The following is a 27477-nucleotide window of genomic DNA, read 5'->3' on the forward strand; positions in this document are numbered from 1 at the left end:
GTGAAAGTTCTTTCTCTTGGTTTAACTCTGCCCTGTGTCTTCTCTGTTGTAAATAATTGGATTTATTTTGCCGCACCCCATGAATCCTTGCTTTCCCTGCTACACATATTGCCAAATAAAACCCTTTTGATTATTGTGCAGATACTTTTCCTTGCCCTCATAAATAAATTGCTTATGTTAAGGCCCTGTCACACCTTGACGATTTAGCCAGCGTATGCCTGACGTATGCAAAATTTGGTTAAAACGCTGGCACACCTCGAATACATTATGGGTAAGTTTGTATATGTTAAGAGCACGCTGGCATACGTCGTAGTACGCTGGCTTTTCTTCATAGTACACTGGCATAAGTCTTTGTACGCCGAGGTGTTAGACAAATTTTCCATGCTTGAAATTTTCCGATGTATGCCAGCGTATGACTCACACGTTCCGCATAACGCTGGCCATAAGTTGTAGGCATGTTACGAGATCGTTGACACACGTCGACAAACGTTACTTGTAAGTTACTCATAAGTCGAAACACGTCGAGGTAATGTTTAGCATACCCGAAACTTATTTCTTATCTATGAGTAACGTGTTGTAGGCACATTACGCCATCGTTGACACACGTCCACACACGTTACTTGTAAGTTACTCATAAGTCGAAACACGTCAAGGTAATGGTTAGCGTCAGTGTTCCAGACTCCTTGTTTTTTTTTTTTGTTTTTTTTCTTCGGTATGACGGTGATGTTGACACTTCGATTTCTAGCGCGGTTATAATATAATATAATTAATAGGCTGCCGCTCAACGATTTAAATCATAACCGCACTAGAAATCGAAGTGTCAACATCACCATCATACCGAAGAAAAAAAGAAAAAAAAAAGAAAAAAAAAACCAGGGAGTCTGGAACACTGACGCAAACCATTACCTCGACGTGTTTCGACTTATGAGTAACGTACAAGTAACGTGTGTCGACGTGTGTCAACGATCGCGTAGCGTGCCTACAACTTATGCCAGCGTATGCGGAACGTGTGTCATACGTCGAGTATGTCGAGAAATTTTCAACATGGTGAAAATTTCTCGACGTGCTCGGCGTATGACGACGTATGCCAGCATACTACGACGTATGCCAGCGTGCTCTTAACGTATACAAAACTTACCCATAACGTATTCGACGTGTGCCAGCTTGGTTCGGCAAATTTTTCATACGTCGGCATACGCTGGCTAAAACGTCAAGGTGTGACAGCGGCTTCACACTGCGATGTCTTGTGCGGTTATGATTTGAATCGTCGAGCCGCAGCCTATTAATAGCCTATGCCATGTGATCATCGGCGATACGCTACCGCGCGCTATGCATAAGTTAGACTATCGTTGGGCATAGGTTGTGAACGCCGACAACATGCTCAGCATTTGTTGGTATAAGTTATCTATATGTGATTAAAACGTTCTGTGTACGTTACTAGTACGTTATGCATACGTCCAACACGTTATTATAAGCCCAAAACTTAAAAAAACATCAATAGTTCAGCATACGCCAGCGTTTTACATACATTTTGAGACCTTGCCATACGCTGGCTAAAACGTCAAGGTGTGACAGCCCCTTTAGAAATGTACCCAGCTCATTTTGTCTTTTCCTTTGTTGGTCCAGCGTAGTCTGCACGTTAGTTCAGCCGGGAAGTTCTACCCCATTAATTTGCTCTTGTCAGCCAGCGCCCACTCACTGTATCGCTTGGAAGCAATCTGGGTGTGCGCTGAGGGCACAACCCCCCCCCCCCTTTGGTTCAGCTGTCCACAGGTCAGGTATTATGTGAGGTAGTGCAACCCTGCAGAATTGGCAGTACCAATTGGAGTTTGTGATTGCTTAGCAAACCGCCAGTGCATGGAGTTTTCTGTGCCTGGTGGCCTCAGGAGCGGGCGTTTGAGAGGGAACCGAATGCTTCCCCTCATGGCGAGTCTCGAACCCCGAGTCCGTAACAATTTATTGTTGCGGTTGTGTTACAGCCTGAATTTAAAATGGATTACATTGTAATTTTTATCACCAAGCTACACAAAATATCCCAAAATGACAAAGTGAAAACATGTTTTCAGAAATGTTTACAAATTAATTAATGAAAAGCTGAAATGTCTTGCATCAATAAGTATTCAATCCACTGAATCAATACTTTGTAAGAGCACCTTTGGCAGCGATTATAGCTTTGTGAACACCAATGTGTTCTGACTCTTCATGGCTATGTCTTTATCAGCTTTGCACATCTGGATTTGGGGATTTTCTCCCATTCTTCCTTGAAGATTGCTCTGTCAAGTTGGATGGGCAGCGTAGGTGAATATCAATCTTCAGGTCTTTCCACAGATTCTCAATGGGATTCAAGTCTGGGTTTAGGCTGGGTCACTTAAGGACTTTCACGTTCTGAAGCCATTCCAGTGATGCTTTGGCTGGATGTTTGGGGTAATTTTCCTGCTGGAACGTAAATCATCACAGCAGTCTAAAGACTTTTGCACTCTGAAGCAGGTTTTCGTCAAGGATTTGCCTGTATTTAGCTCATTTCATTGTTCCCTCTATTCTTACAAGTCTCACATCCCTTGCTGCTGAAAAGCATCCCCATAGCATGACGCTGGCACCCTCATGCTTCATGGTAGGGATGGTGTTAGATGGGTGATGAGCTGTACTCGGTTTCCGCCAGACGTAGCGCTTTTCATTCAGACCAAAGAGTTCAATTTTCATCTCATCAGACCACAGAATCTTTTTTTCTCATGCTCTGAGTCTTACACGTGCCTTTTTGCAAACTCCAGACATGCTGCATGAAAAAGGCATGCCTGCAGTTTTTGAAAACTCCAGGCATGCCTTTTCTCAGGAGTGACTTCCATCTGGCCACTCTCACACAAAGCCTAGATTTGTAGAGTGCTGCATAGACTTTTGTCCTTCCGGTAGGGTCTCCCATCTCAGCCAAGGAACTCTGTAGTTCTGTCAGAGTGGTCATTGGGTTCTTGGTCACCTCCATGACCAAGTCCCTTTTTGCCCAGTTTGGTCGGACGGCCAGCTCTAGGAAGAGTCTGGGTCAGTCCAAATTCTTTCCACTTCCTAATGATGGAGCTCACTGTGCTCTTGGGAACCTTCAACACTCCAAAAATTGTTTTACACCCTCCCCAGATCTATACCTCCTCAAAATTCTGAATTCTACAGACAGTTGCTTGGACTTCATGGTAGAGTTTCTGCTCTGATATGCACTGTCAACTATGGGACCTTGTATAGAAAGGTGTGTTTCTTTCTAAATCATGTCCAATTAAACGAATTGACCACCACAAGTGAACTCCATTCAAGTTGCAGAGACATCTCAAGGATGATCAAAGGAAATTGGATGCACCTGATCTTAATTTTGAGCATCAGAGCCAAAGGGGTTGAATAGTTATTGTCGCAAGACATTTCAGATTTTCATTATTAATTAATTTGTAAACATTTCTAAAAACATGTTTTCACTTTGTCATAATGGGGTATTTTGTGTGGATCAGTGACAAAATTTTTTCATTTAATCCATTTTAAATTCACGCTGTAACACAATAAAATGTGAAAAAGTCAAGGGGTGTGAATACTTTCTGAAGGCACTGTATGAAAACTCATTGCGAATCGGAGGAGGGAAGAGTTTTTCCATGTCCGATATGCTGCATCCCTTGCACAAATGTCTGCAGAGTAGGAATTATTGAACCAAGAATTGGTAGGAGAGATAGACTTGAAAGAGAAGAGGGTATAAGCCTCCATTCCTCCAACAATAATTTCAGCTATACGTTCAGCAGAAATAGATCATCGCCCGAGGAGAGGCAGTAGTCTTCCCAGGGAAAGTCAGAAAAGAAGTTTCGTAGGCCAGTCCAGTCAGCGCCATTGAAATGCCAATACTGACATTTAGTAAACTTCACTCCATTACCTGTACTTATGTGCTAGTTTGATGTTCACATCTGAAAACTTAGCTTAAGAAGCTGGGCTCCAAGACTAAAATCTCAGATACCATGTTAATTTTAACATTGTCTACTCATGTCCTTGTAATTAACATAAAAGTACACTGTTGTCATCTAATAATCTTGTCCTGCGTGCAATATATTGTTGTGGATTTCAAAATCGGATCGGAGTAATGCACACAACATCCAGGTCCTCAGACAGTTATTTCCATAAATGCATGTTCAGAATAGACCCATCTCATTGTCTGGTGGGATTCTAACTCTTTGATGTGTTGGAGAGGGCAGAGAACAGGTTCTCTTCCTTTCTTATGGTATAACCTTTTCCTCTTTACGACACGTTCATGACGAATGATTTTACATCAGTTTTCATTTCTGCATGACCGATATTCACCATTTGTGCATGCGATAAGATAGCCGTGAGCCCGATGGATACTCGTTCTATTCCCTTTCCATCAAGACACACTGGCTTGGAAATACACGATATATTTACACATTTTATTTTGGTTTTCATTTCCACATTGGACGTACAGGACATTTGAGTCATTAATCACACCGCAAGCTTTTCCCGAACAGTTCGTTCTGATGATCAAACATGGCTGTGGTCTCAGATCATTTACCTCAGACACCCACCTTTTCCATTGACGATCGACGTCCCATTCAGAAGCTCTATGGACGCTAACCGGCTCTTCTTCGTGTCGGGTGAACAGGGAGGAGATGGTTGCCCATTGACGTTCTGTGGGCGCTTCGTGTTTCCGCTCATTTGTTCTGGCAAATGGCCACTTTCTGGCATTTGTCCAGCGCCCTGGATATGGCATCGTAAGCCAGGCCTGTGTTAATTGGGAGTTGCATCTCGTTCGATGGTCGGGAGAGAATGAGCGCGAGAATGGACGGTTGGAGGTCTCGTGCAGGAATGCAGCAATAACGCAAGCTGGATTTGGCTGAAGTCATGCTTGAGGCTCCATCCACACTGGTCGCTTATAAAAAGATGGCAGGACTGCCCTGATGACAGTTGGTGAGAGATCCTGATGACAGTTGGTGGCAGCCCCTGACTGCTCCTGATGGTTGGTGACAGCAGCAACAGCAGTTGGTGACAGTTGGACTGTTCCTGCTGGTTCTGCTCGGTCCGACTGGTTATTGGTGTTCCTGGTTCTTGGTGTTCCTGGTTCTTGGTGTTCCTGGTTCTTGGTGTTTCTGGTTCTTGGTGTTCCTGGTTCTTGGTGTTCCTGGTTCTTGGTGTTCCTGGTTCTTAGTGTTCCTGGTTCTTGGGAATGACGACGTGACATTGATTGGTATTCGAGCCCGTTTGCGGGTGGGTGCACAACGAGGCCAAGCGCCAACAACAGAAACGAGCCAAGCTGTGGAGAGCTCATTTAAAGATGTAGAACAAGCCATGCTTACACAATTTGGGTAATTTTAATAGATGCATGACGACTTTTGCCTTGTAAGCTGCAACCGGATTTCTTTTCCCCCCTGAATGATCTGATGGGTACCCATATCTCGTGTTTAATTGGTAAGTAAAGCATAGTGATAAAGCATCTGCTCTTTGTCCATTTTTTATAAATGCTTGTTGAATTCTATGATTTGATTGCAGATTTGATTTGAATTCATCCATTTAATCGACAAGGAAATAAAAAATCCTTCAGTTTATTTATTTTTCTTGTTAATAATAAATTCCTTGTTGATGTTTCAACCTGTCGGTGATGGTCATTTCCTTCCATTGATCCAGCATTGTCTGAACCTAGATAGACTGGGAGATTACAATTCCCAAACTAATTAACCTGTCATAGTCGGCATGCATCAGTGGTAAATGCTTGGCCACATTACTTAAGATGTAATCAACAGAAGATTGGTGCATTGCCAAGGGCGTGTTCCCTGGTCAGGAAGTCACGTGACCTCTAGTTAAACGGCAAATTAGACGGTGGGCACTGGAACTTGTGATTAACTGATTGGCGTTCATAGTTGTAAAGCAACCCACAGCACCACAAAGTTAATTGTGAACGGTGGCCCCAGGTCCGGTTCTTCCGAAGAGAAACGGGGATTAACCCCCTCATAATACACTCTGTACCCGTGGCCGTAACAATGTGTTCAACCACTGCTATGAGCCTTTGGAAATTGTTAAAAATAAAACAAAGAAAGAAAATCTGAGATGGGGTTGAACATATGAGAGAAACGTAGGGCAAGGAAACAGAGGTCAGTCCTAAAGCTAGATGTCGGGAAGCACAACAAGATAATAGTTGTTGGAAGGGTATATGAGACCATGAAGAACTGCATAGAGATAAAGTTATAACGAGAGAGTAGGTGGGATAAAGAAATCAAAAAGGTGACCTGTTTACTAGTCTGGTGCAAATAAAAACAGTTTCATTACTCTCATTATTATTAATATAATTATAGTCTAAATTTCACTTTGTTACATGTACCGATGTTCTGGTATCCATCCAACTTGTCATTTAAACTCACCTCTGATTGCACCTGCAGCATTTCATCCCCTGCCGATGGCACGTCCTTCCAGCCAGCTATTTCAGCTGCCTCGCTTGGTCGCACCTCTGTCAGGGCTTTTCCTTGCTCATCGACCATGGAGCGCACCCGTGCCATTGCTGTGCCTGCCACAAGCAGAGCACCGACACGCAGAGTACCGCGTTGTACAACCGCCGTTGTCACAGGCCTGTAAACAACAAATCATACTTTAATGCCAATTCTCCACCAACTAGCAATAACCTGTGTTGAAACATCCAATTCAGCTAAGTGTTGAGAGCAGGCACATTTTGGAAGATTAATTTGCTACATTATTTCTACCAACCTTGAATAATTAATTAATCGATGCTGGTTTGTCCTCCATCTTAACACACACATTTTTTTTACCTTCACTTCCTCCAACTGTATTTGCAAAACCTACCATACTTATCAATATTTTATTTTTATTTACAACAGGTCTTCAAGATAATACACACACTACATCAAGATATCAATGTGATACATATTTTTATAACAAGTCTCACATGCATTAGGCTCAGGATCCCATTGTGACATCTACCATATTTTTTGGCTTGTACGTCAATGTGGAGTACAAGTTGAATTGGATAATTTCCCCATTTTGCTTTCCTTCATTCATAGTCAAACGGAAGACCAAGAAGGAACCCGAATAAGTAAAGAGCAAAGATGGAGTTATCAGGAGGAACCTGGATATTTTCTGGTTTCAGCCGCTACTTCATCCATCCATCCATCCATTGGGACCATACTTTGTGCAGAGCATTGGTGCTGCCTTAAGCAGTCTCCTTGGCTATTGGGCACAATCCTGGACGGGTTGCCTCTCCGACGCAGTGTACCAGCAACCTGGCACTCATTTTGCTGACCTCGGAACAATGACAGGCAGAGTCAACCCCAATTATTTTTATACTTGTTTCAGTTGATTTGGGTGGTGGTGTGGATATGTGTCGTTTTTGGAATGGTTCTATCCAGTGTCCATTTTCCATCCTCCCACAATCATGGGCTGGTTTGGTTGAGTCCACATTTACGTTCGATTTATTTTCGTAATAAAACGATTAATGTTTTATATATTATTACATTTTGGGCTGTGTGCACAAAACCAGAAACAAAGTAACTTCCTCACGTTGGAATCACCATCACGGCTTCAGCAGTCATTGAGGTAGGTTGGGCGGCAGTTTTACATTGTTTTGAGAGGGGAAGAAGACGAAATACAAATTGGCATTTTAGCAATCTGTCGTGGTACTTTAGCGATATATTCTGGCGTCTTTTTATGTCTTGATTGTTCAGAAAACGTTCGAGAATAAAAGGTATGGCTTTTAAATGCTTATGACTTCACTCTATAATAGTTTATAAGCCGATCATTCTGTACACGTTTGAATGGGTGGCCATTTTTTACTCATATCATCCCTCGATATGGAGTACTACTGTACTCCATGATACATGAATTCCTTATAACACTGCTTTCCTGGAACATAACCTGAGTGTATATGGAGACTCCTCTGTACAAGTCAAGTCCTGGACTTTCAGAGGAAAAAAAAAATTATAGACATACGCTGAAAAATATGGGATATATAATGTATACTTGGGCTTATCACTTATCAGTATGAAATGCACATCTCAGGAAAGTATCATACATATCAACGATACCTTGATGTAATTGTTTTTGAAACAACTTTTTATCCATTACACTTTTATCCAACACAAGCTAATCTTGACCAGCCAACAATTAAATGTGTTCACAATAAAGAGAAATGGTTAAATAAACCTTAAATCATTGGAAATGAAGAGCAAACACTGCTGTTGCTTTCTTCCATTTGACAGCATGTAAGGTTCATTAAAAAAAAAAAAAACATGAAGATATATTAAGTGAGAGGCGAGGATATCAATATTCTTCTGCAATTGCAAGGACAAGGACAGCAACTAGAGATGCTCACAACTATTAACAGAAAATCAACATGATATATGGTACTTCAACCTGGGTTCATATAAGTAAGGGCTAATGTAAGAACAGCAAACTAACTACGTAGAGTTAAAAAAAAGTAAAATAAAAAGCACATTAAACCATGATAAACCAAATTGTAACTTCCCTTATGATGCCATGTACTCATCGTGTAATGCTGAGAATTACATGAAGATGTGAGACGAAAAATATTTTGCAATATTGGGACATACAAAAATAATTCTTGAGAAAAGATATGGGTGAGGAAGAATTAAGGGTTATTAGGGATATAACCATGCAATAAATAACAAGAGCAAGAAATAAAGCACAACAAACCCCTTGCCCTTGTCTCGTCGTGCCTCGATAATAGTCCCCTCAACAAGGCCCCCAGGATCAGCCCTCAACTGCAGCATCTCTGCCTGGACCACCACAGCCTCAGCAAGCTGCTGTAGGTTATGGCCCTTCGTGTAGTCATACATGAAGATACATTGCCATGGATTAAGGTGGGTGTATGAGGCAGCAGACAGGGGTATGAAATGGGGAACAATGATTCATTAAAAAAAAAAAAATGAAATAGCTCGTAAAACATCAAACAATCGTTTGTAGTTGGGAAATTTCAAACATCAAATTCATAAGAACCACAAGAGCAGAATGAAAGAACAAATACAGCATGAGCTTTTGTCTAAAAAGAGATAGAGATCCAGAAAGTGCAATGTTTCAGCTAAAGTGTAGCCTTCATCAGGGAATCAACATAGGCCAAATGTGCTCAGATCTAAAATGCCCTCCTGGAAGGATGGAATGATGATGACATTGGCTGCTTGGGTCTTGTCATTTACTGCAGGCCTATTGTCACTCTGGCTCCCTCTGGGGAAGGAATTTAAGATGTGACCACACGTGCTGTGCATAATTAGTCAAAGATGATGACAACCTTGTGGCTGAAACTGTACTTTCTAAATGTTTGTCTTTTTGAAAGAAAAAAATAAAACACGAGTTGGGTTTGCTCTTGCATTTTCTTCTCTGCAGTTAACAACTTTGGTAAAAATGGCTCTTAAAGCTTTTGGTACTTCACTATCTTATTGGTTCATGAGTCAGTAAGTGACCACTATATTCGTTATTGGTGTCTGTCTGTTTGTCTGTCTGTCTGTCCCGAGCATAGCTCCGTGGGTTTTGATCCGATCCTGATAAAATTTTGGTGGGAGGTTTATATCATGATCTTGTTGTGTTTTCCTGAGAATGGGCGTGGTGTGCACATTATGGAGGGAGTCACGCCCAAAAAACGTGTTTTTAGGGGGTAGCCGATTTCCATTTACATCTTCTCCGAGGGGGTTTGTCAAATCTGGCAGGGGTTTCGGTATTTGGTTAGCCCAATGGCACCTGCATAGCCCCACGGAGATCGATTTTTCATTTTCGTCCCAAGGTCAAGGTCACAAGGTCATGAACTTAGAAAATTTCGAATTTTGACATAAAAATCATATGACCTCCCAAACTTCGAGAGATAGGATGACAATATTTTTTATGCATAATCTTGAGGTCATTCCCCACCTAAAGTCTTGAAACCATTTTGCTCTGTCTCGAACACATTGCCCGTGGCGCCCCCTTCAAGTTTGTTTTTACGCTGATTTAATCAAAGTATGGATAATCCGAGGCGTGTGAAATGCAATACAGCCTATATGACGTTATATTGTTCCTGGAATGCTCCAGAGGAAGTTTTGCACCAAAGGTCATAATCCTTGACCTTTGACCTTTAAAGTTCACAACGGTCAAATTTTCAAAGTTGTGGGACTCGAACCGGGTTTTCGACGTTCTTCGACGAACTAACTCCAATAAGCTATAGCACGTATCCTGTTTCCTTAATTTAATGTCCACAACATTGTTTTGTGACCTTTAAAGGTTATGCAAAGTTAAAATTTTGAAAGTTGTTGAACGAAACTGGGTTTTCGACATTTTGCAGCTAATTAAAGTCCACAACATTGTTTTGTGACCTTTGAAGGTTATACAAAGGTCAAATTTTGAAAGTTGTTGAACGAAACGGGGTTTTCAACATTTTGCAGCTAATAACCCGTCACTCGTACCACATCATGTTGATCATTTTTTATAACTTGGTCAAAAATCATCACATTGTCTCATCCTTGACTTCTGAAACAATCTGCATCGTCAAATACCGCTCGTGAACCATTGTCGTCTTCAGACTTGTATAATTACTGCAATGAGGAATTTGATGTGACGGGAATAATCAAAAGTTTTTCGAATGACCATTGGAAGCCATGTTCAAGATATATGTATGATATAAGATTGGGGCAGTGAGGAATATACATTTTAAAAGGAAAAAGGAAAGGTGCATTAAACCAAAAAGTAACTACATCTACTCTGCTAATCTGGTAATAAACAAGCAAGAGCATAACCGGTCTCAGGTGACAATTCACCTGCTTCCCAGTGAGCTTCCTGAAACTAAAAGAAGATAGAATAGATCTAATTACTTTTTGATCCCATTCGTGTTGGATCCTCATTGGTGTAGGATCCTATTTTGTAGAATCCCATCTCCCCCGATCACCATTGGTGTTGGACTATGTCCAATGGGGATTGAGGGAGTGCTTGTCACACTCCACAAGTTTCGATTTACCACTGATCACATCACGTGCCTTCTGGTTGAATGGTTTGCATTAGCGGGAACAATCGTCTGGGTGACAGACAGACTGTTGATCTTTGCAGATTATGCGGTTTTACCGTGTGAAACAATCTGTGGTGATGCTCGCCATAACAGTCAGGAGGTGCGTCTGATGTATAAATGATGAATGTGATCATCATTGGTTCGATATTTATCGGAATAACGTCCTCATGAGGGCAAATAAGCCTGAAATCCAGATAGGTGGCTCCATTTGATGTTTAACTGATGCTGATCATGTAAACTTTGTCTATTTGACAGAGTCGCCAGGTCGAGGCCTCTGGATTGGAGGTGATGCTTTAGTGTAGGACGATGTTCATTGAGGATCGGGAGATGCTCATCACACTCCACATGTTTTGATTGTATTTATATATATATATATGAAAACCACCAGGGAGGGAAGCAATCTCGAGTTCCCACCAGACCGGGTTCTCGGGTTACCTCCCAGTTTCTCTAGGTTCGGACAATGCTCGACCAATGGAAGGAAAGGACAAACATGGACAGGTTGGAAATCGACAAATGATTTATTAACAATAAAATAAATAAATAAAAAGAACTTTTTATTTTCTGAGGTAAATAAATGAATAGGTTTCAAAACAACCGAAATGAATAATTACTCAGGCAAAATCAATCAAAATGCCAGGAAAGAGACAAAGAGCAGATGCTTATCGGGGGTTGACTTACAGCTAAACACAGACATGGGAACCCAACATATTTATGGGGGGGGGGGTGGGGGGAAGAATCGTCTCGCTCACCAGAAAGTAGTCGTCCGTGAAGTGAAAACGTCCTGATATGCATGCGTGTCACGTTCGTTGCCAGCACCCAGTCTTGCCACGCACCCTCTCGCGAACAGCCTTGAACGCCAGTCGACGTCTGGGAGGGCACCGAGATCTTCTGTCGTGGGTTTAGACCCTGGTGCTGCGACACGGGCAGCTCCTCACACTTCGCGAAACTGGTGACATCCAGTGACCCACACGGTCCGTTGGTGACTGACCCGCGCCTCACACATTGGTGACCGACCCGTGCCTCACTCGTTGTCGGCGCTGCTCACACCCACACGCGCACCACACACTCGTTTGCTCAAGCACTGGGAAGGATGAATTGTCTCGTTGTTGGCACTGGTCAGACACCCACACACACACACCACTTGCTCACTTGTGGGCTTGCACACTTCCTCTCTGGCTCGCTTCTTCCCTCGCATGTTTCAACTCTCGCTTCCTTTTTGGCTCGCTTACCCTCACCTTTTCTTCTCCTTCTTCTCCTCCTTTTCCTCTCTGGCTTTCTTTCTCGTTCTCTTCTCCCTCCTCTTACTTCTCTCTCCTCAGATCGGACCTCCAATTAGTTTTATATCTGCGGCCCGTCTCGGCGGGCGCAGAGTCCCCCCAAAGCTCACCCCGCCCCACTTGCGCACGGTTACCATGACGACCCATGCACTCTCAAAAAAGGCGGGCATCGGCACTCGCGAAAGAAATACGTGCATAAACGTTGCTGAGGAAAAATAAGGGCGCCAGCGCTCGCAAAAGAAATGTGTGTAAATTTAAAGAAAAAAAATTCCCATGAGAGGGGATCTATTCTTTACCCTTCTCAACGCATCACATTTAAAATCCCATGAGACATGGGGATGTAACTAATCTGAACATGCATTTAAGGAAATAACTGTCTGAGGACCTGGATGTGTGGATGCATTAATCAGACAGGATTCTGAAATCTGTAACAAAAAATATATATATATATATATATATATATATATATATATATATATATATATATATATATTGTTACGGCTGTGGAAATTCGCATTACACCATGAAGGGCCCGTATGTGAGATATCTCTAAGTACATGTGTAGTTAGCCCCAAACCCGTTGTATAGAGGGAATTTATGTGATTCATCCCAGCTGCGACGCTTTGAGATAGCCGTTTTTCTCTTCTATCTTTATTTTGAACCAACCACACTCCAACCCTCGGACGACAACAACAACGCCAACAGCCACGGCCTTTACCCTCACAACTAGCTCCCACATCATCGCATCACCGCCATTCCCAACGGCACCATAACCTTCAACCACCACCGAAAACCTTCCACCACCTTCGCCTCTCTCCTTCTACGGCCATTCCCACACCACCTGTGAACACTGAGCGTCGGGCTGTCTCGGGCCCATTCGGCGATTGGTGCCGAATGCACCGAGCCGCGAGTGCAAATAGCGGCCTTTTCGAGGGAGAATTCGGATCAAGAACGCTACACGCCCACTTCCCCTCCGTCCAATTAGCAAGCACGGAGCGGCTTGGCCCCGCCTCCAGGCGCATCTGTGTGAAATCGATAAATGCAAATTCTAGGATCAGGGGAGATTCACGCCCCCTTTCCTCCGACCAATGGGCGAGCGTGGCTCCGCCCCCGAGGTCGTCCTAATCCGGATATTTGCATATCGTTTTCTCCTGCCAGCCTATAAAACGGCGAGCGCAGTCGAGTCGGGTGGAGAGTGAGTCGAGTCATCAGTGTGGCAGAGTGGAGTCGGGTGGCGAAGTGATCGGTGTGGCAGAGTCGAGTGGGGTGGCAAAGTCATCGGTGAGGCAGGAAGAGTTGGGTTCAGGAGTCGGCTGCGAAGAGTTGCGGGAAGAGGCCAAGGAGCTCGGGTCCGAGGCGAGAAGGACGGCGGTCGGCGATGAGGTCGCGGTGTGGGATCGCTCGTCGCGGGACCCAAGCCAGCCAGCCAGCCATTCTCCCTCCCCCAGGGCATCAACAATTCCCCCTTTCCTCCATGCTGAGATAGTGCAACAAGGGGGCCCCGTTCCCACCCCACTCCAAACGTCGTGCCAACGAAACCCGCCAAGGAGCACGGAGTCGGGGCACAGCCACGCGGCCACATCTGCGGCTCGTCCGCCAACGCGTCACGAGGACGCGGGTAGGACCCCCCCGGTCTCGCGGGCCTGGCCGCTCCTTCAGGTCACGCGCGCATATTGGCCTACAGGCCCATCTGCCCCCTTGTCTATGAGGGTGGCTTCTTTCCTTTACTTTTGAGTAAATGTGTGTTGGCGCCATCTGTAAAGTAGAAATGTATAAGTGTTGCCATGTGTGTGCGTAGTCGGTAGTAACTCTGCGTCGTTGTTGCTTTTGTTTTTGTTGCTATATGTGCATTTTGACTGTTTGGCTGTATATGTGTGCATTCCGTGTGCTGGGAAATAAATGTGCTTTGTGTGAACTGTTTTCCCATTTCGCTTCGTCTTTTCTTTATTGACCCTCCATCCTGCTTCACGTAAAGGGTTCGTAGTGGGCTTAAGACACCCGGTAATTAATCGGAACCGTCGAGGCCGACGAGAATACCGCTCGGTTATCACCGTGGCACGGAACGGACCGCTGAAGCGGTTCGTGTCCGGAGACGGCCTGTGGCGTGGTACGATCGCCCGGTCGACCATCCGCGCAGGTACTTAGGTTGATCGAATTTGGCGAGCAACCCTATCCTGCGCGGGTGGGCAATTGGCTAAACCCCCACCCATGACTGGCTCCGGGCGATAGTTCCCAGAGGGTCACGACTGAATTGTCCGGCCGGTGGGCGACGCGGTCGTGATTCGAGTGACGTGGCCGTCCGCACGCCAAGGAGCGCGACTCGCACATATATATATATATATATATATATATATATATATATATATATATATATATATATATATATATATATATATATGTATTGTTGCGGGCCGGGGGTCAAGTGAGAAGACCACTTGGGGGGGGGAAGCTATCTTGGCTCCCACCAGACTCCCCAGAATTGTAGGCCGTCGCACACGGATAATTCCATGACGCGGCGGGTCGCTTAACCGACCGTGCACTACAATAACTCAACGGCGTGACCTCGGGTCCTCCTGTCTATGGATTAATGGGGTTACCTAATTAATCACGTGATTTAATTACCGGGGAACACACCATCAGTCCACCTTGTCCGAACCGGATAACTCTCCCGGTTCAGATCACTGTACCAGATCGGATGCAGCCGAGCGACACTGCCAAGGACGTACCGGCTAAAAGGAACGGATCGTTCGGAATAAAGTCCCGGCTAAGCTAGGATTCGGACCATGCTGGATCAATGAAAGAAACCACAAAAACAAGCTGGGAACATTTCTCATAATCATTTATTTACAATGGGTGAGGAATGGTATGTGGTACGATCAAGATTTATTGGGGTGTGTTGTGCAGAGATAGAGGAGAGAGAGAGGTGTGGTGCAGCAAATTACAAGGAACTTATAAAAGCGGACACAGAGCAGACTTAACGCGAAAATAAAGATAATAAAAATGATACCAATAACGATCTTCTACAGTCTTACTTAAGCAGACAGGCGCCAGGACACGGACACACACACACACACACACACACACACACACACACACACACACACACACACACACACACACACACACACACACAAACCTGATGAAGAGAAAGTATTGAAACAAGAAGAGAGAGGAGTTGAGGCTACGATCTCGGTACCTTTGTACTTGATTGCACGAACGCGCCACCAATACGTTTCGGGGAGGGGGGGATGCTCCGTGGTGCGGTACCTGACAGCTGGCGCGTCGTCTCTGGCTTCAGCAGCACGTGTGGAGACCATGTTCGCGAAGGAGGGGCTTGAGTGGAGAAGAGGCGGAGTCCAGAGTGCGTAGATGGAGTGGTTGGCGGGACCAGGTAGGCGGGTGGGGTTAACGTCGTGTGGGCGGAGACGAGGCGGCGGAGTCGAGGCAGTAGGAGGCGGGTCGTGGAGATGTCGACCAGGGCGAGGCGAGAGAGCGAGAAAGGCGGAGGGACCGCTCCGACCTTTATAGGACTTGCAGCGCGGGGCAGGGGGCCACCCCGAAGCGAAGCGTCATCACCCGAATCGGGCGCTCCAATTGGCCCCGACCCCTCACGCGGCCCGCCAACTTTGGCCGGAAACCGCACCACTCCGTTTCAGGCAACGTCATCTCAGCCAGTGAAAATATTCCGCTCCGAACCCACATGACACGAAACGCCCACACCGAAATTGGCGCGCGAATCGTCCCGCAAAAACCCCCAGGCCATGCCCTGGCAACCGGCCGAGGGTCCCGCATGCCCGCTCGGGCGTCCGACCAGCGCCGATCAACGCGCCCGCTCCGCGCGCGTCAACGTGGCCCGCACTGTACAACATTCCCCTGCTCGATCGCAGCTTCGCTGGCCGTAGAGATGAGAAGACGTTCACCATCCGTGGGGAATCCGCTGCTGCCAGCGAGGGCTGAAGGTACGATGTTATGGCTAAATCCATGCATGTTTCGCGCAGTACGCAGGGATCCACCGTGCTCCACATGATCAGTGCTCGCATTCGCCTGATTCTGCTTGCGTGTGTGTGGGGCAAACACCGATATGTGTCAGATATTGAGGAAATACGATACAAAGTCGCGAGCGGTGCATTCGTGCCCTGCTTAATATGATAACAAAGTCGCAAGCGGAGTACGTGTCTGCCTTCGAGCACATTCCATACAGTGCGCATGGTTCGGCCATAACGCACGTGGCCAGTGCTCACGTCCGCACGACTCTGCTTGCGTGTGCGTGGGGCGAACACCAATATGTATCAGATATTTGGTTGAAAAGGAACGCGCCACTTTCGCTTTGTATGCCTTTTTAATGCAACCGGCAATCTTCCCCAGATCATCGGAAGCTCGAGTCGATATTCCCGAACTGCCAAGCACACTGTATGACTCGCCACACACGTTGGGTTGAGGGCTCGCTTGGGAACGAGGGCTCTGGGCTGTTAATGCTCGCGCGTCATCGTTTCCTCGCAGCGGCACCGCACACGCTGGCCTCCGTGCGAGCCCATCTCAGAGCGAAGGGCGCACGTGGCTCAGATTTACCTCAGGAATAATCAGAAAAGAAGAGTAGGGACGAAATGAAGAAAAAATGATGGAAGCAAACCAAGCCATGACATCATCGCAACGCACTCCAGTTGTCCCGCTTGACAAAAGGGAAGGGACTATCGACACGTATATTAATAGAATAACTGTCTTGGGACCACTATCTTTTGGATGCATGCGGTTCAGAGAACCGCAACAATATAAATACATACGTGTGTGTGTGTGTGTGTGTGTGTGTGTGTGTGTGTGTGTGTGTGTGTGTGTGTGTGTGTGTGTGTGTGTGTGTGTGTGTGTGTGTGTGTGTGTGTGTGTATATATATTGTTACGGATTCGCGCCCGCCGGCGTGCTGACGGCCACGTAACTCGAATCGCGGCACGTCGCCCACCGGACGGACAATCCAGTCGTGACCCTCTCGGACTAACGCCGGGAACCAGTCACGGGTGGACCTTTCGGTCTCACCGCGATCGAGCCAATCAGCCCCCGCGTGGGATAGGGTTGCTCGCCAAATTCGACCTACCTAAGTACCCACGCGGAGGGTAGACCTGGCGATCGCACCTCGCCGCAGGTCGACTTCGGACACGGGCCACTTAAGCGACCCGTTCCGTACTATCGGGATAACCGAGCGGTGTTATTCGTCGACCTCGACGGTTCGATTAATTATCGGGCGTATTCAGCCCACTACCAACCCTTTACGTGAAGCAAGATGAGGATTCAATGAAAGAAATGACGAAGCGAAGCGGGAAACAGTTCAACACAAAGCACATTTATTCGCGATGAACGGAAAGCACACATATTCAATTCCACCAAAAGCACACAGAAAAGAAAAACACAATTCAATTTACACAAAAAGCAAATGCGACAATGCAGATCTAATACCGATTACGCGAGCACACGGCAACGCTTATACAATTTTACTTCACAGATGGCGCCGACAACACATACCCAAAACCAAGGAAAAGAAGAACACCCTCAAAGATGAGGCGGGCCTGAGGCCGAGACCGGGTCGGGCCTACCCGTCTGGTGATGAGACGCGGAGCGGCGATGGTGCCTCAACTCCGCGGGCCTCGCGGGCAGTGTCTGGTAGGGGGTGGGAAAGGGGCCCCCTTGGTCGCACTATCTCAGCGCGGGGGGAAACAGGAGGGGGTTGCTGATGCTCGGGGTATAGAGGATTCCTACTCTGGCTCGAGTCCCGCGACGAGCGTCTCCACCTCGGCCAGGTCGCGCTGTCGGCCTCCCTGGGGTGCAGCTCCCTGCACGACGCGAGCACCCCCTCGTCTGCCCTCGCCGCCTCTCCACAGCTCCGTCCCCTCCGCTCCGACTCCAACGCACACGACGACGACCAGCTCCTTCTTGCCAACTCCACCGCCCGCGAAGTCTTAACTCTCTGTTCTCGACTCTCCTACTCTCTGGACTGACGAACACGGTCGCTTATATCAGCCCCGTGGCTTCGCCCTCTCATCTTTGACCCCCTCCCTTCGACCTTTCACCTCGCTCCCCATTGGCCCGAGAAAAAGTGGGCGTGAATGCTTTTTGATCCATAAATTTGCATATATCGATCGCCCTCCAACGCCCTGGAGGCGGGGCCAAATCGCCCCTCGCTCACCGATTGGACGGCACAAAAGTGGGCGTGTGTCGTTTTTGATCCGTTTTTGAAGCAGAAAATCCGTGGTTTTGTACACGCTGTTCGGCGCGCGCCCTGCACGAGTCCAACACCGGTACCCACAGGCAGCGCAAGAACGGTGGGGATGCGACGGTTGCGAGGTGTGACGTGAAGGTCGTGGCGGTTGTGGTGAAGCGGTGGTTGGTGGTGGTAACAATGGCGGTTGGTCCAAATTAAAGATAGTAAAAGAAAAACGGCTATCCTGAAGAGTCGCAGCACGCATAAATGACATGTATTCCCACTAGACAACGGGTTTGGGCCTAACTACACATGTACTTACCGAGATACCTCACCTAAGGGACCTGAATGGTGGTTTGCGAATTTGGTAACCACAACAATATATATACACACATATATATGTATATACAATAATCCTGGTGTTGGCGCAGTGGTTAGGGCAGCAGCTTGGGATCCAAAAGGTCCTGAGTTCAAGTCCCGTTGGGCCACTGAATTAATACACCAGGGGGTTGACTCAGCCTGTCATCCTTCCGAGGTCGGCGAAATGAGTACCAGTATATTGGGCCGGTGTATATCCCGGTTAAAAAAGGTGTATCATATCCCTGTGTCGTAAGAGGCGACCAGGGTTGCGTCAGGAAGGGCATCCGGCGTAAAACATGTGCCAAATCACTATGCAGATCATACGGATGATCCGCTGTGGTGACCCCTAACGGGAGCAGCCGAAAGAAGAAGAAGAAGATATATATATATATATATATATATATATATATAGACACACACACACACACACACACACACACACACACACACACACACACACACACACACACACACACACACACACACACAGTAGATCAGAACGTCCCCACTGTGCATGTACACACGCACACACGCACGCACACACACACGCACGCACGCACACGCACACGCACACAGAAGTTAAGCCTTGACTGACTGGCGGTTCAGTTGATGATTCTGTGTTTGGGATTTACAGATCAGAAAGTCTCCCGCTACGCACACACACACCATCATATACAACCCCTCACTTCGCTGACGGGGACATAAATGGAGGAGAGGGGTACTAAAAGGGGGGAGGGAGGGCACAGTGAGGGGCGGAAGAGGACGGAAAGAGAAGATGGGGGTAACGAGACCGAGGAGGGTGGATGAGCGAGGAAGGAGGGGTGGGGGAGTGAAAAATGAGGGGGGAGAGCAAGGAGTGATGCGGGAGTGCGGGAGTGAAGAAGGAGGGGGAGCGAGGCGGGGTGGGCGAGCGAGGAGGGGAGTGAAGAGAGGTAGGGGAAGGGAAAGCATCGTGAAGAGAGGGCAGGGGAGGGCAAAGGAAGGCAGCATGAGGAGAGGGCAGGGGAGGGAAAGGGAATGCAGTGTGAGGAAAGGGTCCGTCCGGACATAACCGCCATCCGGCATAACCGCCGTCCGGACACGTGCGGACATAACCACCGTCCGGACACGTGTGGACATAACCGCCATCAAACCCATCCGGACATAACCACCGTCCAAACAAGTGCGGACACATCCCCCGTACAGACATATGCAGACAAAATCACGGTCCGTACACCTGCGGACAAAACTGCCGTCCGGACACGAGCGGACATAACCGCCGTCCAGACGCGTGTGGACATAACCGACGTCCGGACACATGCGGACATAACCGCCGTCCGGACACATGCGGACATAACCGCCGTCCGGACACGTGCAGAGATAACCGCCGTCCGGACACACGCGGGCATAAGCGCCATTCGGACACACGCGGACATAAGCGCCATCCAGACACACACATAACCGCCATCCAGACACACACATAACCGCCATCCAGACATAACCGCCGTCCGGACACGCGCGCACATAACCGCCATCCGGACATAACCACCGTCCAGACATGTGCGGACATAACCGCCATCCAGACACGTGTGGAAATAACCGCCGTCCGGACACGTGCGGACATAACCGCCATCCGACACGTGCGGACCTAACCGCCATCTGGACACGTGCGGACATAACCGCCTTCCATACACGTGCAGACATAACCGCTGTCCTGACACGTACAGACAAAACCACCATCCGGACACGTACAGAGATAACCGCCGTCCGGACACGCGTGGAGATAACCGCCGTCCAGACACGCACGGAGATAACCGCCGTCTGGACAAGCGTGGTGATAACCGCCGTCCAGACACGTGCGGACATAGCCACTGTCTGGACACGCATGGAGATAACCACCGTCCGGACACGGGCGGACATAATCACCGTTCGGAGATGAGCTGAGATAACCACCGTTCGGAGACGTGCCGAGATAACCACCGTTCGGAGACGTGCCGAGATAACCACCGTTCGGAGAAGTGCCGAGATAACCACCGTTCGGAGACGTGCCGAGATAACCACTGTTCGGAGACGTGCTGAGATAACCGCCGTCCGGACACGCGTGGAGATAACCGCCGTCCAGACACGTGCGGAGATAACCGCCGTCTGGACAAGCGTGGTGATAACCGCCGTCTGGACACGTGCGGACATAGCCACTGTCTGGACACGCATGGAGATAACCACCGTCAGGGCACGTGCGGAGATAACCAGCATCCGGACACACGTGGACAAAACCATCGTCCGGGCACGTGTGGACGAAACCACCGTTCGGAGACGTGCCGAGATAACCACCGTTCGGAGATCTGCTGAGATAACCACCGTTCAGAGATGTGCCGAGATAACCACCATTCAAAGACGTGCCGAGATAACTACCACTCGGAGACGTGCCGAGATAACCACTGTTCGTGGACGTGAGATAACCACCGTTCGGAGACTTGCCGAGGTAACCACCGTCCGGGCACGTGCGGAGATAACCACCATCTGGGTGTACACAACTCAATAACACAATATACACCTCGAATGCAAATGGCGAAAACTGGATGTTGCAAACGACTGGATAAGGTGAGCAACAAACACCCAATCCCAAATACCACATCCATATATGCACAATACCCAACGAGAAGCTCAACACTCGCACAACCAATGCCTCATCATGCCCAACCCGGACACTAAACCAGCCGTGTTGGTGCCCCGGAAACACAAACACAAAAACAACTAGAGGGGGAGCACTCGGGAGAGTGCAAAACCTCCGCCGCCAATACTGCTGGGTCACTTAAGTGAACCTGATATCCTATTCATTGTAGGTCAGAACGGATCAGACTCTACTGAACCACGATTGAATAAACTAAACTAGATTGACGCGCATGTAGAAATGCCCAAAAAAAAAAAAATCGAAATTTTTTTGAAAAAAAAGGTGCAAAATTTCTGGGGTTTTTTTTCTCTAACAAAATTTTTTTGTTCATTTATTTTAATTTATTTTTAAAAAATTTTGGGGGGTTGGAAATCACTTAAAACATGTAGAAATGCAAAAACAAAAATTCAAATATTTTTTCAAATTGGCCGCCATAGCGGCCATATTGGACTTTGGCCCAAGTCCAAAATCTAATGGCATGATCCTTGGACCATACCTAATCCCCCCACCAAGTTTCGTCGAAATCCGTGCAGGCGTTTTTCCGGAATACTGTTCACAAACAAACAAACAGACAGGGGTGAAAACAGTAACCTCCGTCCATCTTCGATGGCGGAGGTTAACAAGCGCACACGTGCTCACCCACACACATACCACACCAGATCACGTGTAAATAAAAACAAAAAAGAGCAGAGCACCCTTCCAATGATGTGATTTGATGTTTGTTTGTGCTTTTGCAAAAAAAAAAAAAATTTAAGCACTCCTCCATTTTCGCTCGAGCACCAGCACGTGACTGGAAATGAGCGGTGGTATCGAAATGACAACCGGACACGTGCTGAGGCCCGGAGTCAATTTTGCCTGATGAAGCCGGCGAAACTTTGCCCTGAGACGGGGTCTGCTCAGCTTTTTTGCTCAAATTAGCGGAGTCGATCGAGTTTTTCCTTTTGGTTGGAAGCGCCTTCTTCATCTCTAAAAAAATAAAATAAAATATATATATATACACATACTTTCAACGTATCTTGTCCAAAACACCGAAATCAAGCATGCCAAAGAGAGTTTTTTAAAAAAAAGTAGAGCTAAACTCCCAAATTATTTTACATAATATACTTGCAAAAAATATATAGTAAAGTAATTTATGCAGAATTGGAAAAACAAAGTAAAAAATATAATAGACTATTCATATGAAACCATGCCCCCATGCAGCCCAGTTTACTGTTACCATGGCATCAGTGGTCGGGTAAGAAAAATAGAACCAACAAATCATTTTGAGTCAAAAACAAAGCAGAGCTCGCTTGCAATAAGCCAATTCTATCAGACTCGAGTGTTCTGGCAAAGCACCAGCAAAAAAGTGGTGGCAATGTGTATGAATCTGGTAGACCAACCTTTAGTGCAGAAATGTGGACAGCTTGTACTTCTCCTCCAAGCTCTTCACACACAACACCGAGCTGCACCAACTCCTGCTTTACCCGCTCTGGATCCGCAACCTCTTTGTCACATTTGTTCACTGCAACCACTATGGGGACTGTACAATACAGGGTTTTAATATCACCAAAACATATCACCAATGGTCTGTTGTAAATTTCACAAACTCAGGCCTACGCACCGCCTGCAGACTGTGCCAGCTTCACAGACTCAGCAGTTTGCTCCATGACACCATCATCTGCTGCGACCACCAACACCACCACATCAGTGACCATTGCACCACGGGCACGCAATGCAGAGAAAACAGCATGGCCCGGTGTATCCAAGAATGTGACATGGCCTCCAGAAGGCAAAAGCACTGCCCAAAGATTGTCCACAAGTTATTCAAAACAGGTATAAGTAATATGGCTATAAAAAAATACACGATCCCAACAAAGAAGTTACACCTTTTTCATTAATTAATTTATACGTCAACTTCTCATTAAGGCCTCTTCTTTAAAATAAAGTTTATCAACAAAAGATTACCCTGGCTACCTCCCTTTTTGGCTACAAAGAACAACATACTTTCAGCACCTGTTGCAGCTTGGAAATTAATCAATGAAATTTGCTTTCAAGATAAGAGAAAAAAAAAAACCCCCCAGATTATTTCAAAACCACAACGACTGCAATTAAATCAAAATAATGATGTTCCGTCTCACTATTCAAGCTCTAGAAGTAGACTACTAAAAAAAGTTTGGCTATCAAAACAAGCCTGTATTTTATATACAGGTATTGAGGCGCATGGAGCAGCAGCACAACAGGGGGGCAAATGGATCAACAGATAAAATGAAGGAAAGGGAAAAGAGTGGGAGACAAAACATAGCAACACACCACAGCAAAAGGAGAGGAATTGCAGGAGGATTATGGAAACATGGTCTTGATGGAATGAGGGGAATAAAGCTCAGTCCTGGAATGGGGAGAGAACATTAGGTGGCATTGGTCAGCAAATTTGATATCCTGACGGAAAGAGCTCGGGACAAATCAACACAGGACAGCTCCCCAGGCAATAGAAAAGGGGTGTAAAAGAATGGAGGTGAGCATTGGGGTTAGACTTGGGAAGGGGGTGGGGGGGATTATAAATAACGGTCTTCTGGCAAAACACATGTGGTCAAAAGGGGCAAGGGCTGGACAGAAGGCTGAGACAAGGCGAACAAGACAAATAATGGACACAGATGGATGATCGACACACACACACACACACACACACACACACACACACACACACACACACACACACACACACACACACACACACACACACACACACGATTTGTGCATTTACCTCTGAAAGCTCCGATGTGTTGTGTCATGCCACCAGCCTCTCCGGCTGCCACCTGTGCACTTCGTAGACTGTCCAATAAAGTTGTTTTCCCATGGTCTACGTGGCCCATTACCGTGACTATAGGTGACCGTGGCACAAGAACACTTGGATCGGCAGGTGGTCTGTTTAACGACAAGAAAAAAACAAGAGCGACTCTATAAAAAGACTCCAACGATGACACACGTTCGTCTATTTTATTGTTTTGTTTGATCAGATTTTTGGATAGCACTGCCTTTTTATCCGTAGCATTTGATGCCCGTCCCAAGTTTAACGTCAACTCGGGCAAATGAATTTGCGTTTACTCTGGTTCCAACAATCTCAAGCTGTGTCATAGCGGTGTATTTCTTTTTAAGGTGTAAAGTAATTTTCTTCAAATCCTGAATTTCTGTTTCGACCATCAGATGTACAAGAAGAAAACGACGACGACGATGATAAAAAAATTTTTACTTTGAGAACCACATGTAAGCACCCATACCTTCTCCATCGATGAGTTGGAGTGAGCAGCCTACTCTACCAGATGATTCATAACAAATAATTAAGACACGATAAATGCAAAAACAAACAATATTGCAAATCATAATATTTTTGCAGTTCTGCAAAACCAGACACTTCTAAGGCAATGGTACCCAACATACAGTGATCCCCAGGCAGCGATTTCGTTAGTCTTCGTGCAGTTAGACCTTCCCCTCATGTCTAGTGGGTTAATGGGACGAAGTGTGTTGTGTGGGTCTTATAGCTCGTTCTATTAATTATATCTCTATCTTCTATACTGATTTCTATTCCAACACTTTCCTTTTAGCCATGGTACAAGTCAAGCAAGCAAGCAAGCAAACACACACCATGCATAATGTGATGAGTAATAAGCACACGACGATGCCTCCCATGGCTTGGAACCAACAAACTTCCTCCACTATAAACACTACACACTGTACAGCACACACATGGCGCGCCATTATTTCATTCAAATCTGCACACCAATTTCCAACGGCATCTCACCTTGTTCACCCCTCGCTCACCAAAAACTCACCACTTCGACCACCAACACTTCCCGCACACGGGAAAAAAAATATTCCCGCACCTCCTTGTACCCCCTTATCGGTACAATTCGCCACCAAACGGAGGTGTGCTGCATAACTCAGGCTTTACTCAAACCACGTGATGCGGGGATGAGCAAGGGACGTTAATAGCACCAACCGCATCTCGCCAGGAATGTCCGGGGTGAGCACACGGGATTGATACGACCCTCGTCCAGTCGCCACAACACGGCAAGATGGGCAGCGAGGAGGGCTTGTGGGAAGAGCAATCCAGGAGTTTGTTACAGAGCGCCGGGCCACATCACGCTGGATGTGCGACTGAGACCGCTTCTGGCCCCAAGAGCCTGGCAGGGCGTGGCTAGGGCCGCTGTGGCCCAATAGAGAAGCGGGATTCATGTCACAGCATGTCGCTTCGGGTCGTGACCCCACCCTTCGCCCCCAGGTTATAAAAGGCGGATCACGGAGCCGCTCACCCTCTTCGCCTCTCTTCTTCGCCACCTCCTCTGCTTGTCTCGGTTCTGTGTTGACTGCTCCTCGTTGCCTCTGCCCTTCGCTGGAGCTTCACTCACAGTTGGTGTGTGTGACTAAGACGTGCTTATTCCGGAGGACCAATGCGGAGCGCACATTGCCACGAGCCCCAGCAAAGTGACAAAGCCGGAGATAACGCGCCAACTCTCATGGTGGGAACACTCAAGTTGAGCGTCCCACGGAAGTACACGCCACACGAGAAGACCTATGCATAACTCGGTTGGGGATCTTTTGCCTCACACATCTTCTCTCCTCTCTCTCTTTCCACCCCTCTATCTCGTCCCCTTTGGACGCACAAAAGAGCATCCTTACTGACTCGCAATCACATTTCCCTCTGGCACGACACCGCACCCCCCCATATTGCACTACACCACACCTCCCACTCCCCACCTTAGACACCAGGATTTCTCCCCCTACCTCGCCCTAAGCGTACTAGGTTGCGTTGGTCGGCCGACCGCGCCAGGTATTGCGAGGCCGTTTATCCTCATCTGCTCTCTTTCTTCCTGCCAATCTAATCTTGCTCGGGTTTGTGTGTGGGTGTATGTGATGGCACCTGTCGTAGCGCAAGTTAAGATTGTGGAAGTTCTTACAGGATAAGTCTGCTCTGTTTCTGCTTTTGTAACATTGCTTGCCCTTTTTTTGCACCCCACAAATTCCTTGCTATCCCTCCCTGCTGTACATAATAACAACACCATTCACTGTGCCACATACCTTTCCTTGCTAATTGCAAATAAATGCTTGTGTAGAAATTTTCCCAGCTCATTTTCGTCTTTTGCTTCATTGGTCCAGCATGGTTCGTATCCTAGCCGAGCCGGGACATTATTCTCGAACGATCTGTTTTTCTAGCCGGTACGTCCTTGGGCAGTTACGCTCGGCTGCATCTTATCCGGTGAGGTGATCCGGTTTGAACAAGGCGTACCGAGGGTGTGTCCCCCGGTAATTAGATCACATGACCATTAGGTAAACGGTATTTATTAGAGAAGATGGAGGACCCTAAGTCACGTGGTCAAATTATTGGCATTCACGGTCGATTAGCGACCTGCCACATCACAAAGTTATTTGTGTGCGATGGCCTGCGATTCCGGAGAGTCTGGTGGGAAACCGAGGTAGCTCCCCCCCTCATGGTCTTTTTGCCCCCGACCCCCGGGTCCTCAACAATATATTGCATGCAAAATGTTAAACAAAAGTGATAAAAATATAGAGACGGTAATAATGATGAAACAGGAGCAAAACATCCTCAGAAACACAAAAGCTACATTCACAAATCAAGTAAGATCAACAACAAAAGGATGAACCACCAGGTTAAACTTAAGGGCAATTTCAAATATAAATTATATTGCAAATATAAATGCCATACAAGATGTAAGCACCCGTACTTTCTCCTTGAAAATCCGAAATACGTGCAGTGTCCAGACCACCCAAGATAACTTCAGAAATAACCCACCAAAGGAAGCAAAATACGTGCCCTGAAGCTCACCCACCTCAGCCAACAGGTGAAACATCTTACCATGATAGCAAGGAAAAAAAAACATCGAGCTTTATGTTGTGAAGATGTCATCATATTTGCACAGATAAGACATCCTATATTAATCAGTATGGCAAAACCATTGCATCAAATGTAATACAACAAGAACATATCTGGTA

General features: G+C 46.8%; 1 protein-coding gene across 1 annotated transcript in view; it reads right to left on the reverse strand.

Annotated features, from left to right (window-relative positions):
* The window catches only part of LOC147031438 (translation initiation factor IF-2, mitochondrial-like), a 94514-nt gene that overhangs the window by 38970 nt on the left and 28067 nt on the right, over positions 1–27477 (reverse strand). Inside the window, exons 5-9 of the mRNA XM_085849574.1 lie at positions 24233–24393; positions 23093–23269; positions 22872–23011; positions 8686–8810; positions 6344–6588 (exon numbers count right to left, since the gene is read on the reverse strand). Of these exons, the coding sequence (XP_085705700.1) occupies positions 6344–6588; positions 8686–8810; positions 22872–23011; positions 23093–23269; positions 24233–24393 (848 nt within the window). The remainder of the gene's footprint in view (positions 1–6343; positions 6589–8685; positions 8811–22871; positions 23012–23092; positions 23270–24232; positions 24394–27477) is intronic.

Source organism: Eptatretus burgeri, chromosome 2 (genome assembly GCF_056783735.1).
Source record: "Eptatretus burgeri isolate ZD-2024b chromosome 2, Ebu_testis_v1, whole genome shotgun sequence".
In the NCBI taxonomy this organism is placed as follows: Eukaryota; Metazoa; Chordata; class Myxini; order Myxiniformes; family Myxinidae; genus Eptatretus; species Eptatretus burgeri.